This window comes from Sus scrofa, chromosome 12, assembly GCF_054392235.1.
Source record: "Sus scrofa isolate SSC_HxYL_T2T_F1_AM1 chromosome 12, Sscrofa_HxYL_maternal_Yorkshire_Landrace_v2.0, whole genome shotgun sequence".
NCBI classification, from domain to species: Eukaryota; Metazoa; Chordata; class Mammalia; order Artiodactyla; family Suidae; genus Sus; species Sus scrofa.
This window is the reverse complement of record NC_139394.1, coordinates 18,489,119-18,505,799: the sequence shown is the minus strand read 5'-3', so window position 1 is coordinate 18,505,799 and position 16,681 is coordinate 18,489,119. Positions and strand designations below refer to the sequence as shown.

Here is a 16,681-nt window from a genome sequence, read left to right as displayed (position 1 = left end):
CTGGTGACAGTGTCATGCGCGCACTTACTACCTATGAAACCACCAGCGTGTTTGTGCACGGAGGGCGGTATCTGCGTTTCCTGCAGCAAGAGCCCTGAGGGGCAGAGAGCTGGGTGCACACTGCCACTTGGCGGCTGCCGGAAGCGTGGCATCCCCAAAATAAAAGTTTCTCAGGACCTAGATTTGCCACCTGCTGCTCTACTTCAATCTCAGATAGCCCGGGCCGACCCAGAGTTTCCGTCCGTTCTGGCTCGAGTCTCCACATCTCTCTGGATATTCTTTCTGAATATTAAGTCTTTACCTCCATATTATTTTTTCTTTTGGCCGCGCCCGCGGGGGGTATAAGTTCCTAGGCCAGGGATCGAACCTGAACCACAGCAGTGACCAAAGCCTCTGCAATGACAACACCGGATCCTTAACCCGCTGTGTCAAAAGAGAAATGCTTTGTTTTGTGTACTTTTGATCCTGCAATTCCTTCCTTCCAAAACTCAGCTCTAATGGTTCCTCCAGAACCCCTGCCCTCACGACCTGATTCCCCTTTTTCCTCCCCAGCGCCTGGTGAGTCTTCTGAGGAGCTGAATTGCTCGAATATGCAGGTTCAGGTTCAGCTGGCTACGCCTGTTTCCACCAGGGGGCGCAAGGAGTCAGCGTCCGTTCCCGACGTCCACCAGGGGGCGCTTCCGCCCGTCTCTGGCCCTCCAGGGTTGAGGAGCCAAGCCACAGATTCGCCCTGCCTGATTGGGAGAGGCACCACTAAACTATTTGCATAATTTTGAAAGGGCCGCTCTGAATGGTTACGGTATAGAAGAAATCTGAAACAGGCTCGTTCATTGGTTGAATTTTTCCCCTTTCCTCGGCGTCCCCATCCCGGCCAGACTCGCCCCGGAGGTCAGTCGGAAACCTCTGTGCGGGGGGCTGGGAAACCCAGGTGTCCAGGCAGTGGGCATTGCAAGGTGAGTGCCGGGCAGCCAGGTTCCGGGCCGGGGTGTGGGGGACCAGGATGGGAGACTGTTCGCACCGCACTGACTCCTCTTGGCTTGTCCCTTGGCCTTGTCTAGGAGAATTGTATCTAGGGGTTCACTGTGACCCTTGCCACCTGCCTGTCCACCCACACCCGAGGTCCTCTCCGTCGAGCCTGGTCCCACCCACGCTGCCTCGGCGTGGGGCAAGGAGTCTCCTCGGCCGCACCTCCTGACTTCCCGCGGCATCTCACTCAGGCCTCTGAAGAGCTTAGTTTGCCCCCCTGGAGAGTGGACCGCTGGCTTGGAGGTGTGTGCCCGGGAGCGGGGGACCCTGGGGGCCTGCTCACAACAGGCTTGTTCTTGCAGAGTCGCTCAAAAGTAGGGCCCCAGGGCTCGGAGCAGCTGGGTATGGGTACTGAGAGTGAAAGTCCAGAACCGGACTGCCAGAAACAGTTCCAGGCTGCAGTCAACGTCATTCAGAACCTGCCTAAGAACGGTGAGGGTACTGGCATCTGCGTTTGGGGGTTGAAACGACTGGGGTTCACCACCCAGGAGGCTCTGATCCCGGCAGTTTTTGCAGGCAAATCCTTGCTTGGGCTGTCCCGGACCGCCCCCCACCCCGCCCCCCGCCCCGGTGAGGCTGCCCTGGCTGGGGCCCCTCAAGACCTCTGCCTCTGCAAGAGTGGGTCTCGCCCACCTCCATCCTCTTGGAGCTGGAGGTGATGCTCTGCCCTCCACTTCCCAACCCCCTGCCCAGGCTCTTACCGCCCATCCTACGAAGAGATGCTGCGATTCTACAGCTACTACAAGCAGGCTACCGTGGGTCCCTGCCTGGTCCCCCGGCCTGGGTTCTGGGACCCTATTGGACGTTATAAATGGTGAGCTCCCTGTCCGCTGGCCAAACAAGCCTCAACTGTCAACCAGCCTTTCACAACCCTCTGCCCCCCAGGGACGCCTGGAACAGCCTGGGCAAGATGAGCAGGGAGGAGGCCATGTCTGCCTACATCACTGAGATGAAGCTGGTGGCACAGAAGGTAGGCAGAGGCGGCTGCAGACCCCTCTCTGTGCCCAGGCTCTCAGCCAGGTGGCCTGCCCCAGCTTCCAGTCTGACCCCCATTGTGTTTCCAGCACATCGATACCCTTCTGGAGCTTACCACTGGCACGCTGTTCCCCCACCCCTGCCAGTCTCTGGTTCCTGTCTGGGCACAAGGTGGAGGCGTGCGACAGGGCAGGAGCAGGGTGGAGGTGGCCCAGCTCAAGGGGGTAGGAGGACAGTGGTGAGAGGGGCCAGCCTTTCCCCATTAACCCTCCTTCCCACACAGGTGATCGACACGGTGCCCCTGGGCGAAGTGGCAGGGGACATGTTTGGTTACTTCGAGCCCCTGTACCAGGTGATCCCTGACATGCCGAGGCCCCCAGAGACCTTCCTGAGAAGGATCACAGGTCAGACCCCCCAGGCTTGGAGCTCCTTGAGTGCTGACTGAACCATCTTAGGGGGCTGCTCAGTTGGAGGGGGTTGGGGGCAGAGAGCTCTAGGTGATGTCCCTGTAAGGACCCCACGTCGTGCCCCTGATGGGGTGGCCTCAGGCAGAGTCCAAGGCCAGTGGGGAGCAGCGACCTGACCTCTTCCTGGCCCCACCTCTGGGTGCTGTGTCTCCTCAGGTTGGAAAGAGCAGGTACTGAATGGAGATGCTGGGGCTGCCCCAGAACCTCCCCGCCTCCCCAAGGAACCAGCACCCCCAAGCCCAGGTCAGTGCCTTGGCAGGAGGGCCGAGGGCCAAACCCAGGCCAGAGGTACGGGGGAACAGGGTGGAAGGGAGAAGGCTAGATGCCATGCTGTGCCTGTCACATCTCATGCCCAGAGGCCTCCTGTGCTCCCAAAGTTCGGGGCAGGTGCCAGGGTTCCTGTCCAGGGTCTCACTCAGGGACCCATCTGTGCCTCCTGTGGCAGTATCGCTAGTGTCCCCTGAACAGGTGCCTCTGCCCAGTTGCACCCCCCTTCCCTCCCTCCATGGCCTCCCTCTTACCGCTCACCCTACTTATCCCATCCCCAGAGTCCCAGCCCCCCAGGGACCAGGACTCTGAGGTTTTTTGTGATTCCCTGGAGCAGCTGGAGCCTGAGCTGGTGAGACCAACCCCCATTCCCTCCCCTCCCCTCCCCTCCCCACTGTGCCCTGGCTGCTCCCATCAACCCCCTTGGACTTTGGGATTCGTCTCGGCAGGTTTGGGCAGAGCAGGGGAGTGCCCATGGGGGAGAGCTCGATGCCAGGAACAGCCCGGAGCCTCCTGCAGGGAAAGGTGAGCCCTTGCTTGACCTTCCACCCCTTCCCTGGGGCTCCAGTGCCCTAGGCCTTCCCCTGGCTGCTCTCTTGGGCAGAGGTGAAAGTCCAGCGCTGGGCACTGGAGGGAGCAGCCTCTGCTCAGGAAGAGTTGCCAAACAGCCAGGCACTGGCCCAGATGGGCAGAGCCCCTGCCCAGCTTCCTCTCCAAGGCCTACCAGGAGTCCCTACCCTTGGCAGGCAGCTGGCGTGGGAGTCTTGGCCCAGCTCTCACCTACACCTACATGGCGACATGGCCTTAGGAGGCGTTCTCTCTCTGGGCCTCCCGTTTGGGACTCTCAAAGGACAACATTGAGGTGTGTCCTGTCCCTTTCTAGAACTTCCCATGTGCCTTGCCCCATATTTTCTCCTTGTTCTTCAGAGGGAGTAGCTGAGAGGGAGATGACTTAATTTTCAGATGACAGACGAGACTTAGAGAAGCTGTCGACTTGCCCACAGTCACACAGCTAAGTAGCAGCACTGGGATTCAAACCCCTGGCAGCCCAGCCACGTGGATGGGCTTTCAGGACTCGCTCCCCCCTCCCCTGGCCTCAGCGCGCCAGCACCCTGGCCCTGGCTGAGTTTCCGTCCGCGTCTGTCTCTGCAGGGAAGGTGGAAGGCAGCCCACCGGGGTCCCAGGAATTGGACGCATGGCTGGTGGGGACAGTGCGGGCACTGCAGGAGAGCATGCGGGACGTCCAGGGCAGACTGCGGAGCCTGGAGGGCATGCCCGGCCCCCCCAAGCAGGTGAGCCCCCTACGAAGGCCAGACTGGGGCAGGAACGTGATGGTCCCTATTTTGTGCGCCTTGTCCAGCCAACCTCTGCCCCTGTCCCCGTGTCTACCTGCCCACACCTGCGCCTGCTCCAGAGAAGGGTGCGACTCGGGGTGCAGGCGCCAAAGTCAGGGGTCGGAGGCGCCTCCACCCTGGAAGGGAGGGTGGGAAAGACCCTCCTTTCCTGCTCTTACCTCCCTCTGCCTGAAGAGACGCTGAGGACTGATGAAATCCCACCTGCTGGAAGGGCCAGAATGTGTCTGCTCTGTGCAGTGGTGCCGAGGGGTGCCTGCTGCCTCGCAGTCAGGACTTGTTCGGTTTCCAGATCTACGGTCTCCACCCCCCACAATTCAGCGCTTGCTTCCCTCACTCCCTCCTCTCAGCTTCTAGGTCCACTTGCCCCTCAGCCCTCGGCTTCTGCAAAATAAGTCACAGCAGTCATTTCTGGGGCCCCACCTGGGTGCCAAACATTACTTGGCATTTAATCTCATTTAATCCACACAACAAACCAATGAAAGCGGCGTTCCCTCCCCTTTTACAGATGAAGGAACTAAAGCTCTGAGAGGTTGAGTAACTTACTTGAGGGCACACAGCCCAGAAGAACCTCACAGAGCTGCGGAGAGGCTTAGATGAGGTGATGCGTGCCGGTGCTTCTGTAGCACCCAACACACAGGAAACACTTCTCAAGTGGGCTTCGTTGTTGTTATTATTACGATCGACATCAAGTGATGGCGCTGGTAGCGGCCCTAGGTCTGTCTCCCTCCAAAGCTGGCAACCACCATTAACTATGAGTGAGTCTTTTGAGAAGCCTGGGGTGGTGGAGGCAGGAGATGAGGGGTCAGGGCCAAGTCCCTGGATATGGGGTAATCACTTGGGCAACTCTTAACCCCTGTGGCACAGCGGGTGTCGGACAAGGTGGCAGGACCTTCCTCAGAGCCACCTGTCAGCACTCACCCCCAAGTTCTTATTCATTGTTTACTTCTTACTGATTTCACATCCTGAAGATTTTAAAGACTTCTACCCTGAAATTACTTGGGTTTGCATCTCTAAAAAGGAGGGAAAAAAAAAAAAAAAAAAGGAGTTCCCATCGTGGCTCAACGGCACAAAATCTGACTAGGAACCATGAGGTTGTGGGTTCAATCCCTGACCTCGCTCAGTGAGTTAAGGATTCTGCACAGATGTGGCTCAGATCCTGCATTGCTGTGGCTCTGGCGTAGGCCGGCAGCTGTAGCTCTGATTTGACCCTAGTCTGGGAACTTCCATATGCTGTGGGTGCGGCCCAAAAAAGCAAAAAAAAAAAAAAAAAAAAAAAAAGGAGAAGTAATAACAGTAAACATAAAATAAAAATAAGAATAGGAGTTCCCTTTGTGGCTCAGTGGTTAATGAACCCAACTAGGATCCATGAGGATGTGGGGTTGATCCCTGGCCTTGCTCAGTGGGTTAAGGATCCGGCATGGCCTTGAGCTGTGGTGGAGGTTGCAGATAGGCCGGAAGCTGCGGCTCTGATTCAACCCCTAGCCTGGGGACTTCCACATGTGCAGCCTTAAAAAACAACAACAAAAAATTAAAATTAAATAAAAATAAGAACATTCTACTACCTAGCAAAAATAATTCTTTATCACACACATTGATTCCTTCATATCCTCAAATACCCAGTCTGAATTCAAATCCCCTTTTCCAGCTTCCCTGTCTGTCCAGGCCCGGAGCACATGCTGCATGTGGTTCCTCTGTCCTTAAGACTCTTTTAGTCTAGACTGTCCCTTTTCCTTGCTACTGACTTGCTGCTCAGTCTGGATGGTGGTTCTGGAGAATGTTCTACTTTTGGGGTCTGTCTGAGGACGGGCTCGTGGCTAGTTTACAGGACCAGATGACATCAGAGGTGCTGTTCTTCCCATCATGGGACAAGTGTGTGGATGTCCTACCAGGAGTGATTCTAGCGTGGACCCCTAGCAGGGATGAAGGGGTGACAGTCTGATCCCACCACCTGCAACCAGGGAAGAGCCAGTTCCCCCTCAACCCCATGTGACACACAGTTTTTGACAACTGGTGGATAATCCTTACCTGGATCAATAATTTATTTAGTGGGAGCAAAAAAGGGTTGGCTTTTAAATTCTCTGATTCCTTTAACATTTATTAGCTGTCATTTTTCTATAGAGTTTTCTCGATTATCTAGGATTTCCCTGAAATACAGAGCCTTACGGAAGGACAGAATGAGTGCTCATTTTTTTTCTCTTTAATTATCTATTTTTATCTATCTATTTATTTATTTATTTTTGTCTTTTTAGGGCCGCACCCATGGCATATGGAGGAGGTTCCCAGGCTAGCAGTGAATCGGAGCTGTACTCGCTGGCCTACGCCACAGCCATGGCAACACAGCATCCGAGCCATGTCTGTGGCCTACACTACAGCTCAGGGCAACACCGGATCCTTAACCCACTGAGTGAGGCCAGCGATCGAACCTGCGTTCTCACGGATGCTAGTCAGATTTGTTTCCGATGAGCCACCACAGGAACTCCTAATTATCTGTTTTTAAAGTAAGGAGTTGATTTAACAGTCACCTCAATGGTGATATATTTTCAACTTTCTTTTTGGCCATCATTACGAACTCATGGATTTTAAAGATTCAGTATTTCAGTCAACTGCAGTCATCATTCTTTTTGATGCCCAGATTCGATTCTGCTCCTCCATGACGGGAACTTCAATCTTTATTTATTTTTGTCTTTTTACGGCCACACCCTCGGCAAATGGAGGTTCACAGGCTAGGGGTTGAATCAGAGCGGTAGCTGCTGGCCTACATCACAGCTCACAGCAATGCCAGATCCTTAATCCACTGAGTGATGCCAGGGATTGAACCCTCAACCTCCCGGTTCCTAGTCAGATTCGTTTCCGCTGCGCCATGACGGGAACGCCTGGCCTCATTAATCTTTAAAAGCTTCCTTGCTTCCTGGTACAAGACATCCCACATTTACTTCTACCTTCTTTGCTCCAGACCTGAAATCTGCCACTTCTCCAAGGAGCCCTGCCTCCTTTCGGCAAAGAATGGTACTTAGAAACTAAAATCTGAATATCCGGGGTCCTCATTTGAAAGATGTGGCACATCCTTTACAATATGGGGTCTTTGGGCCGTACCAGCAGGATCACTGCTTTATGGCTCAGAGGAGACAGCCTGGAAGCTAGTCCTTCCACTGGCAACCGTTCTGGCCTTTTGGCTCCTGCCCAGGGAGGAGGATGTGGGAATTGGGGCTCAGCATGTCAGGGACACACTGGGAGCCCCAGTCCTCAGGCTGGGGAGCTGGAGGCAGAAGCTCCCACTTGCGTTCTGGAAGCAAGATCCTAGGGAGGGCCCAGTCTGTGCTTGAGGCCTGGGCTGGAGCCTGACTCCCTCCTCTTGGCAGCAGAAGTCCCCACCCAGTGCCAGGCCTTGGCCCCTCAGGCTCTCCGGTCCCACTCTGCTCTTCTTCCTCCTGTGGCCCTTCATCGTCCAGTGGCTCTTGCGACAGTTTCGGACCCAGAAGAGGTGATTTTCCATGACGGAGGTCTCTGCAGCCAACCGAGGAGGCTCTGAGCCCTGTCTTGCTGTGCCCTGAGCCTTCCTATGGGTTTAGGGAGAAAACAGCGTTGACCCCAGCTCCCACCCTCTTCTGGCTGTGATCCGGGTTTGCCTTGGCACCTCTCCCCTAAAAGGAGGCCAAGTAAGACCCCCACTTCCCCTGCAGCTCTACAGAGACTCTCCCTCCTCACCCCCCACCCGAGCTCCCGAGGGTGGCTGTGCCCGGCCCCGGTTCGGGGTTGGCCAGCGGCTCGGGGGCGGGGTTGCCGGGTCTCAGCCTCCGCAGACCTCCCCACCCTCCAGGTCACCTGACTCGCTCCCACCCCTGCCACTCCCCAAGGAGGCTCAGCTCGTGGGCAAGCTGGGACTTGGGCCGGGGCCTGGAAGAGTGATTGGCTGGGAGGCTGCAGGAGAAGGCCAGGAGGCCCGGCAGAGTTGGGGAAGGGCGGGGAGCGCTGGCCCTGGGGGAGGGGAGTCCGCTCCCTTTGGCTGGCCGCCCTACCCCCACAAATACTCAGGACGTCTTCACTTACTAAAGAATGTTTCACTAAATAAAATAAAACCTTCATCTTCTGCCGTCTGGGCTGCCACGGAGTGAGGTGGGAGCGGGTCCGGGAGGCGCGAGACTCAAGTCCCTTTCCTCCCCCTGCCCCGCCGCCCGCGGCCCGCCCGGAGAGGCCAGCGGCCGGTGTTCCCGAGGGAGCATCTTCCTCCTCCCGGGCCTAGTGGAGGGCACACAACCCGGGGGGCCGGAGGGGCTGCGGGGGCGTCCAGGGCTGGGTGGGGGCCCTCAGCCGGGGGTGGGGGTGGGGCCGAGGCTGCGTCCCTGCCCCTCTTCCCGTCGGGGACAGGGGTGCGGGGGACCGGTGAGCTGGGGGCGGCCGGAGGAGTCCAGCGGGGCTTGGGCACAGGCTTCTTCCCGGCCCGAAGGAAGGGCGGCTCCCTGCGCGCGGCGCAGGGCCAGGGACCTGAGACCCTGGCCCCGTAAGTGCCCACTGCCTGTTTCCCCCTCCTAGGCTGCTCGCTTCCAGAGTCCTCTCCCGCGCCCAGGGAACTTTCTGGAAGGCCAAGGCCTGCAGGAGCTTCGTCCCCGCCCCTCCCCGAGTGAGCACAGACCCCTGGGGGCCACCAGCTGCTGTGGGCTGCTCTGGTTCCAGCATTTTGAGTTAACCCCTGTGTGAAGATGGACATCTGAAGGGGAGGGAGAGAGGGTCCAAGCTGGTGCTGGGGATGCGGGCCTGGGGCGGAAGCCAGCTCCACCACTTGCACTTACCAGCTGTGTGACCTGGGCAAGACTCTTAACTGCTCTGAGCCTGGGTCACCTTATTTGTGGAATAACGACGAGGATCTCTTCGTTGTAAAGGCAGTCCAGGGGTTTATATGAGCAGGACATGTAAAATGCCTGGCGAAGAGTTAAACCTCAGCTAATAGCAGGGTGCCTGGCCTCTTGTTTCATAGAATTCTGGAATTCCACAACCCATGAGTCTGGCCACGCCTCCCCTAATAGGACAAATGAGCCCATGCAGCTGAGCCCTATCCAGTAGACCAGGCTGGGCTCAGCTGTACCTTCCAAAGCCCCTGACTGAGGATAGCCAGGAGTCCTCTGGTGTCTGAAACTGTGACTGTGGAGTTCTCTGCAAAATCCCTTTACCTCAGGGCACTCCCAGTATGAGGGGCAGTTCTTGCTCTCAGGGCACCTGCGACTGATGAGCAGCACAGAGGAGGGGCAGGCTTTTCAGAGTTCTTGGAAGCTCAGGGAAACAGGCTAGGATGTTCAATTTCAAAACATCTGGAGGTGCCCCAGGGGCACTGTTGCTTGCCTTTTCCCTTTGGGCGTGCCCGTCATCGCTTCCCCAAGGACAGCTCCCGAGTCTCCAGACAGGTCCTTTCTTTGGACAAGTTGCATGTGCTTTGTAGAATGCCCTACTTCATGCTACTCAAAGACGGCCAAGAAGTCATCTCCTGCATGAAATCTGTCCACAATTCTCAACTCCTAAGCAATTTGGCTCATAAACTCCCACCAGGATTTTCTTCACTTGCTATTCTGGCTTACTGTGGTTGGGTCGTCTCTCCAAACAGTCCCTGAGTAGCAAGGATGATACTTTATTCATCATTGTGCTCTCTTATCAAATCATTGCCAAAGGAAGAAATAAGAGCCTAAATTAGGCTGAAGCTGTTGGGGATGAAAAGGAACTAAATCCAGGAGTTCCTGTTGTGGCTCAGTGGGTTAAGGACCGTACCTCTCTGTGAAGATGTGGGTTCAATCCCTGGCCTCACTCAGTGGTTTAAGGATCCAGTATTGCCGCAAGCTGCAGCTTAGTTTGCAGAGGTGGCTCAGATTTGGTGTTGCTGTGGCGTGGGCCCCAACTGCAGCTCTGATTGGACCTCTGGCCCGGGAACTTCCATATGCTGCAGGTGCAAAAGAAAAAAAGGAACTAAATCCAGAGTTCATACGAAAAAAAAGAGTTTTGTGTCTGTGACAAAGAAAAATGGTACGGGGTCACAAAGACCTTTGCTCTGGCCTAAACTGCCACTTAGTTGTCATGTGACCCTGGACAGATCACTTAATTTCTGAGCATTAAAGAGGTTTCTTATCTCTAAAATAGAGACAATAATCCCTACTCTGCCTAACCCGCAGGGCTGTGGTGGAGCAAATGGTTCTGTGTGTAAAAGAACGTTGTGCAGTGGAAAGCAGCTGGAATATAAGACAGGGCTGTAAGTAAGAAATAGTAGGAATGGGTCACTGAGTGTATGGCCAACTGAGATTACAGAGAGGCTTAAGTGATTTGAACAGAGTTTGGGCTACTTCTGGGCCCTATCTTTTGGGCGGGAGCTTGGAATCTGGAGAACTTTCCCAAGGAGAGTATGTCCCTCCCACCCCCATGAATCTGCCCATAGTTCTGGGCCAGAATCCCCCTGCCCCCATTTCTGGGCAAGACTTCCTCCTGGGGGAGCCTCTGGCTCTGCTTTCCTCAGGGTGTTGCCTAGCGCCCACTGACGAAGAGCCTTGGTGGCTCTTTTGCTCTCTCTCTCTCTGCGTAGCCAGGATTGATTATTTCAACTCTTTATTAATTTCAAACCCCTCCCCCCAAGAAAGCAGCTCATCAGCCGCCCTGCACTCTTCTATCTGGGCATTTCCTGGTCGGTTCCCAAGTGAAGAGACCAAGAAGGCCTCAGGAGGCCATTTTCTTCCAAAGAACCTGAGGCCCCGGGGACGGGGGAAGGGGGGAGGGGGCAGGGGCAAGGCCTTCCCGCCCCGGGCCGGACAGCATGCACACCCAGCGTTTCCCCCGCTCAGGCTAGAGACTCGGTCACGGCCCACCATTTTGCACTGGCTCCTGGGGCGGCGGCAGTCCTGAAAAAACCACGCTGGGGCTGGGACTCCGCCACTTTCGGCCAAGAACCCCAAGGCCAGTCCGAAGGTGGACGTCACCCAGGACTCGAACCTGCCTTCTCATCTTTGGAGGCCTAGTCCGAGATTGCGGTCACACTGTCCCTTTAAGGCGGCACTTTTTATTCTTCATTTGTTTACCTCTTCATGCGCTTTTTAAAAAAACACAAATTGTGTTCACAATATCCTTCCGCAAATGTCAATCCCAGTCACTAGCTACACACTCTGAAGCCATTCTTGTAATCTTAGGAATCTAAGACTTATTAGCCTTGGGCCAATATCTCTCTTTATAGAATTTAACCCTCTTTTGCACTTTAGGGACTATTTTTTAGGAGTAAACCATTCCTGCTTTAGTTAACACATGTTTATGACCTTCAGAACCTTTCCGCTGAGGACAGAATACGAAAAAAGCCTTTAAGACGCACCTTTTCATAAAAATATTCTGTGTGGGCCCTCATAGCCATGGAATCTTCTCGTATTCCCGAAGCAGAATGGTATGGTCCAGAACCCGCCCCATCTTCTCTGCGATTGGCCTTCCTTCCTCAGCGAGACGTGGGCCTCTTGGCCAATGGTGACCCACGTTTCTCTAGCGAGCGATAAGCGATGGAAGGAGACGGCCTGGAAGACGCCCCCTACGCGTCCTGGGATTGGCTACGTCGCACGGCGCGCGAGGATGGCGGGCCTGAAAGATGGGAACTACGACTCCCAGCTTCCAGGGATGGGGACTCCGTTACGCATGCGCATAGGCGGGGCAGCCCGGCTTCTATATAAAAGGGGCGCAGCGGGCTGGGAGGCAGCAGTTGGAAGTTGGCAGGTGGAGAGGCAGGTTGGGAGGGGAAGTCGGGGGAGGAGGCGGAAGAGGAGCTGTCGGAAGGGGGAGGAGGGCGGGAGGAAAAAGAGGAGGAGGCGGAGGAGAACTGAGCTGAGCAGAGCATCGAGCCAAAGGGGAGATGAGTTTGTCTGTCCTCGGTTGAGGCTCCGGCCGGGCCTAGGGAACTGGGAGCCCGGGTTGGAGCGACACCCGTGGAAGTGGGAGGAGGTGGCTCTGGGACTTTAACCCCTTGTGGGCTCTGCGGCAGGGGATTTAACCCTTTGTGGATCCAGCCCCTCGGAGTCAGCGTCATCGGGTAGTTTTAACCCTTTCGGGGCTGGGTTTAACCCGTTGGATTTAACATCTCGTTGCCCACCAACTCCTCGATAGCGGGGCGCTCTGCGGGGAGGCTTGAGGCCCACCCCCTCTGCACATTACGTACTGTTTTGCTGCTGCACCCCCTTGGACCCGCTAGCTGGCCGCGCTGTGAGCGCTTAACCCTTTACTGACTTGAACTCCCCAAGTTGCAGTTGGAGTTTGCTGACAGAAGGACTGGCTAAAGGCATCACTGCAGGAATTACAGACCGAAGAGGACTGTGTTGGACATTTTTGAAAAGAAAAGAAAAACCTTTTTTTTCTTTAAGGACTTAACAGCCAAAATTCTTCAAACTTCGAGAAGAGGATTCTATTAGCCATGGATGAGCCACTCTTGTCAGAGTATCAGCACCAGCCTCAAACTAGCAACTGTACAGGTGCCGCTGCTGTACATGAAGAGCGGAACCCCGATCGCCCCCAAGGCGCGGAGGAGCGAGTGCCCGAGGAGGACAGTAGGTGGCAATCGAGAGCGTCCCCCCAGTCGGGTGGCCGTCCGGGACAGGAGGGGGAAGGGAGCCAGGAGCCTCAGCTGCCTCCCTTGCAAACCCAGGTCAGCCCAGAATCCAGCTGCCCTGAAGCGGGTGAGAAGGGCCAGAATGGGGACGACTTGTCCGCTGGCGGAGCTCCCCCGCCGGCGGCGGGAGGGGAACAGAGGCCCGAAGCCAACAAGTTGGGGGCTTCTGCTGCAGGGGGCGAGGAGGCGTGGGGACAGCAGCAGAGACAATTGGGCAAGAAAAAACATAGGAGACGCCCCTCCAAGAAGAAGCGACTTTGGAAACCGTACTACACGCTAACCTGGGAAGAGAAGAAAAAGTTCGACGAGAAAGAGAGCCTTCGAGCTTCCAGGATTCGAGCCGAGATGTTCGCCAAGGGCCAGCCGGTCGCTCCCTATAACACCACGCAGTTCCTCATGGATGATCACGACCAAGAGGAGCCGGATCTTAAAACCGGCCTCTATCCCAAACGGGCTGCTGCCAAATCCGACGACACCAGCGATGAGGACTTTATGGAAGAAGCAGGCGAGGAGGATGGGGGCAGCGACGGAATGGGAGGAGACGGCAGCGAGTTTCTGCAGCGGGACTTCTCGGAGACCTACGAGCGGTACCACGCGGAGAGCCTGCAGAACATGAGCAAGCAGGAGCTCATCAGAGAGTACTTGGAGCTGGAGAAGTGCCTCTCGCGCATGGAGGACGAGAACAACCGGCTGCGGCTGGAAAGCAAGCGGCTGGGCGGCGGCGACGACGCGCGTGTGCGGGAGCTGGAGCTGGAGCTGGACCGCCTGCGCGCCGAGAACCTCCAGCTGCTGACGGAGAACGAACTGCACAGGCAGCAGGAGCGAGCACCGCTGTCCAAGTTTGGAGACTAGGCTGAAACTTTTGGGGGGAGGGGGCAACGGGGACTTTTTACAGTGATGGAATGTAACATTATATACATGTGTATATAAGACAGTGGACCTTTTTATGACACATAATCAGAAAAGAAATCCCCCCTGGCTTTGGTTGGTTTGGTAAATTTAGCTATGATGTAGCTTGTGTGCTTTATCCTCTTCTTTAATTATGTGAAACTGAAGGGTTGCTTTTCTTGTTTTCCTTTTTAGAAGTTTTTTCCTTTTTTAATGTGTAAGTAATTTGACCAAGTTATGCATTTTTCTGTTAAAACCCCCTCCTTAAATGGAGCTATAAGGTGGCCAAATCTGAGAACCATTAAATCCACTCTAGTTATAATAAATTTAATATTTGTAAATGTAACATAGTTTTGGTGTTATTTCTAGAGCTACTAAAGAATAGTACTGGTATATACGATTGCATCTTGGGGGGGGGATAAAGGAATTATTTGCCCATTAAAAAAAAAAAAACTTTAATGGGAGGATCTTCAATTTGCCAGATTTTTTCCCCTTGAGTGAGTTTAGTGCTACAATATATAGTTTCAGCAAAATATAAAGATTTAATTATCTTCAATATGTAAGTGTGCTTGCTTTCTAGTGCCTTGGTTTTCTTTCTTGATGCTGGAGGAAATAAACCAGTGTTGGGTGTTTGAGGAGTAGAAAGTAACTATGAACAGCTTAAAATTTAATTCTGCTTCTCAATAGCCATTCAAAAGTCTATTAACAAACATGTAAACCCAATTTGGCAGTTAGCTTAGACCATGGGCAGCCTCATTTCATTCCTACAAATAGGTTTTTAGTAATCCCTCCTTCCTCCCAGTAAGGCTGGAAGGAGTTCTCCGATGCCTGGAAGAGGGTCTTGGTAAACCTCTTGCTTTCTTAGTGGGAACAATGGTTGGATAAGCTTGTGGGGAAGCTCTTTATTTTAAAATATTCAGAGGTAGGGGAGTTCCTGTCCTGGCTCAGTGGAAACAAATCTGACTAGTATCCATGAGGATGTGGGTTCTACCCCTGGCCTCGCTCAGTGGGTTAAGGAGCCAGCATTGCCATGAGCTGTGGTGTAGGTCGCAGACGCGGCTCAGATCCCATGTTGCTGTGGCTCTGGTGTAGGCTGGCAGCTACAGCTCCGATTTGACCCCTAGCCTGGAAACCTCCATATGCCACTGGTGAGGCCCTAAAAAGGCAAAAATAAAATATTCAGAGGTAAGGGATATTAGATTTATAAAGGAAGTGGCCATTTGAAGCATTCCAAAGACTTAAACCCAGTTGTCTACCTTTCCATGAGATTTAAACTAAAATTAGCAATGTCCCCTCACTGCAAATCAAATATAAAGTTTCTGGTTAAGGAGTTAAGTCTTTAGGGTCCAAGTGGGAACCCTGCACAGTCTCTGTGTAGCCATTATTCTCAGTCTCCTAAACTGTGCTGATAACTGCTTAGTCCTTGAGTAGTTCTGCTCTTGAAAATTCAGAGGCCCTGGGAATTAATTTCTGTCCCCAAATCAAAATAGTAAGACATTTTAAGATTGTTCTCTCCTGTCACCATGGTTAACCCAGCCCATCTTTACCAGCCCTGTGTCAGAATTTCCCTAAGGGCAGCTGCACTGCTCAAATCACTAGCATATGGGTTCATTCACTTGAGGCCTTAGAAACCACAGGGGGGGCCTTGGGGGTCCATGAACCCCATGAAATTATATGTAGACTTGTATTATATGTACATTTTTCTGGGAAGAGGGTTCAAGAGAATCATGAAATTGCCAAACTTAAAGGTAAGAGACCCTGCAAGGAAAGGGAAAAAAACTCTCACAGGGAAGCTTGCTTTTGCAGCAAAATGAAATAGTGGAGATGGTGGGAACTTCAAGGGAGAAATGCACCTTATGATGCATAAGAAGTATACACAAATCAATGAATCAAGGGGGATTATGGCAGTTAAGACTGACTCAGGGCCTTCAAAGCTGGACAGAGCTGGCCCTATTCTGGCAGATCATCCACTGGAGACAATGTATGATCAGCTTTTCCTTTTGGCCTAAAAATTACATTAAACATCTATTTTGAAAGTGTGTTCGTGTTTTTAATTTTCCTTCTGCCATGACGTCATGCAGCAGTCCCAGAAACAGCTGCTTGGAAAAGCAGCAACACTGCCCTCTGGCTTTACAGTACACCCCAGAAGCCTCATTTGACTGCACTAAATAGGATGCAGCACTGATCACCTCTGATTTTAGAACCTCTTCTTAATAAGATGGATTTAAGTATAATGATCTTGTTTCCATGACTATTAGGCTTGGGAAGACTCTTAAGTGCATTTATCATCACTTATCCAAAAAAAAGTGTAAGTTTTAGGAGACAATTTCAATCCAGTCTTAACAAATATACAAATATTTAATTTTAAGTAACTTTCATAAATTACTTTGATTTGCCTTCAGATATGCAACTTTCTATCTGAACTTTCCTTTCAAGGGCACCAGCATTTTACTATATTGCATTTATGTTCTTAGAAAGATGAGGTTTGTGTGATTTTTGTTTATGTCTTTTTGTCTTTTTTTTTAGGGCCGCTCCCATGGCATATGGAAGTTCCCAGGCCAGGGGTCTAATCAGAGCTGTTGCTGCCGGCCTACGCCACAGCCACAGCAATGCCAGATCCAAGCCGCGTCTGTGACCTACACCACAGCTCATGGCAATGCTGGATCCTTAACCCACTGAGCAAGGCCAGGGATCGAACCTGCAACCTCATGGTTCCTAGTCGGATTCGTTAACCTCTGCGCCACCATGGGAACTCCTGATTTTGGTTTACCATCAACACTTTCTGCACTGAAACACTTGACTAGCTTACTGCTCTCAGGGCAGAGAAGAGACTGAATTACCTATACTAACAGGGGTTTGTGATGACAAATGATCCTCAAGTCCATTCTAGCCTTTCACGAAAGTCTTTTCTGCCAAACACTTAAAATGAGCTGCTCAAAAGGTTAGAGCCCTGTGTAAGCCAAAGTTTGCTTACACATTAGCAATTTCAGTGATTTTTGGTTGTTTTGTTTTTTGGTCTTTTTAGGCCCTCACTCACAGCATATGCAGGTTCCCAGGCTAGGGGTCAAATCAGAGCTGTAGAGACCAGCCTATGCCAC

General features: G+C 53.3%; 2 protein-coding genes across 13 annotated transcripts; both read left to right on the top strand.

Moving 5' to 3' along the window:
- The first annotated feature begins 873 nt into the window (after positions 1 to 873).
- ACBD4 (acyl-CoA binding domain containing 4) lies at positions 874 to 10,207 on the top strand. 12 transcript variants are annotated; one of them, XM_021066847.2, is made up of 11 exons: positions 874 to 953; positions 1,059 to 1,458; positions 1,720 to 1,840; positions 1,912 to 1,996; positions 2,285 to 2,405; positions 2,625 to 2,711; positions 3,017 to 3,087; positions 3,185 to 3,260; positions 3,888 to 4,027; positions 7,453 to 7,571; positions 7,660 to 8,181. In XM_021066847.2, the coding sequence occupies exons 2-11, from the start codon at positions 1,371 to 1,373 to the stop codon at positions 7,703 to 7,705; spliced, it is 954 nt and encodes a 317-aa protein (XP_020922506.1). In that variant the 5' UTR covers positions 874 to 953; positions 1,059 to 1,370; the 3' UTR covers positions 7,706 to 8,181. The 12 variants fall into 12 exon arrangements, with proteins under 12 accessions (XP_020922506.1, XP_084840342.1, XP_084840343.1 ...); XM_084984216.1 differs by having other exon boundaries at positions 7,450 to 7,571; positions 7,660 to 7,844; XM_084984217.1 differs by lacking the exons at positions 7,453 to 7,571; positions 7,660 to 8,181 and adding an exon at positions 8,621 to 10,207.
- Positions 10,208 to 11,793: 1,586 nt separating this feature from the next.
- HEXIM1 (HEXIM P-TEFb complex subunit 1) lies at positions 11,794 to 13,929 on the top strand. Its single transcript, XM_003131323.6, has one exon. The coding sequence runs from the start codon at positions 12,501 to 12,503 to the stop codon at positions 13,545 to 13,547; it is 1,047 nt and encodes a 348-aa protein (XP_003131371.2). The 5' UTR covers positions 11,794 to 12,500; the 3' UTR covers positions 13,548 to 13,929.
- Positions 13,930 to 16,681: the final 2,752 nt, after the last annotated feature.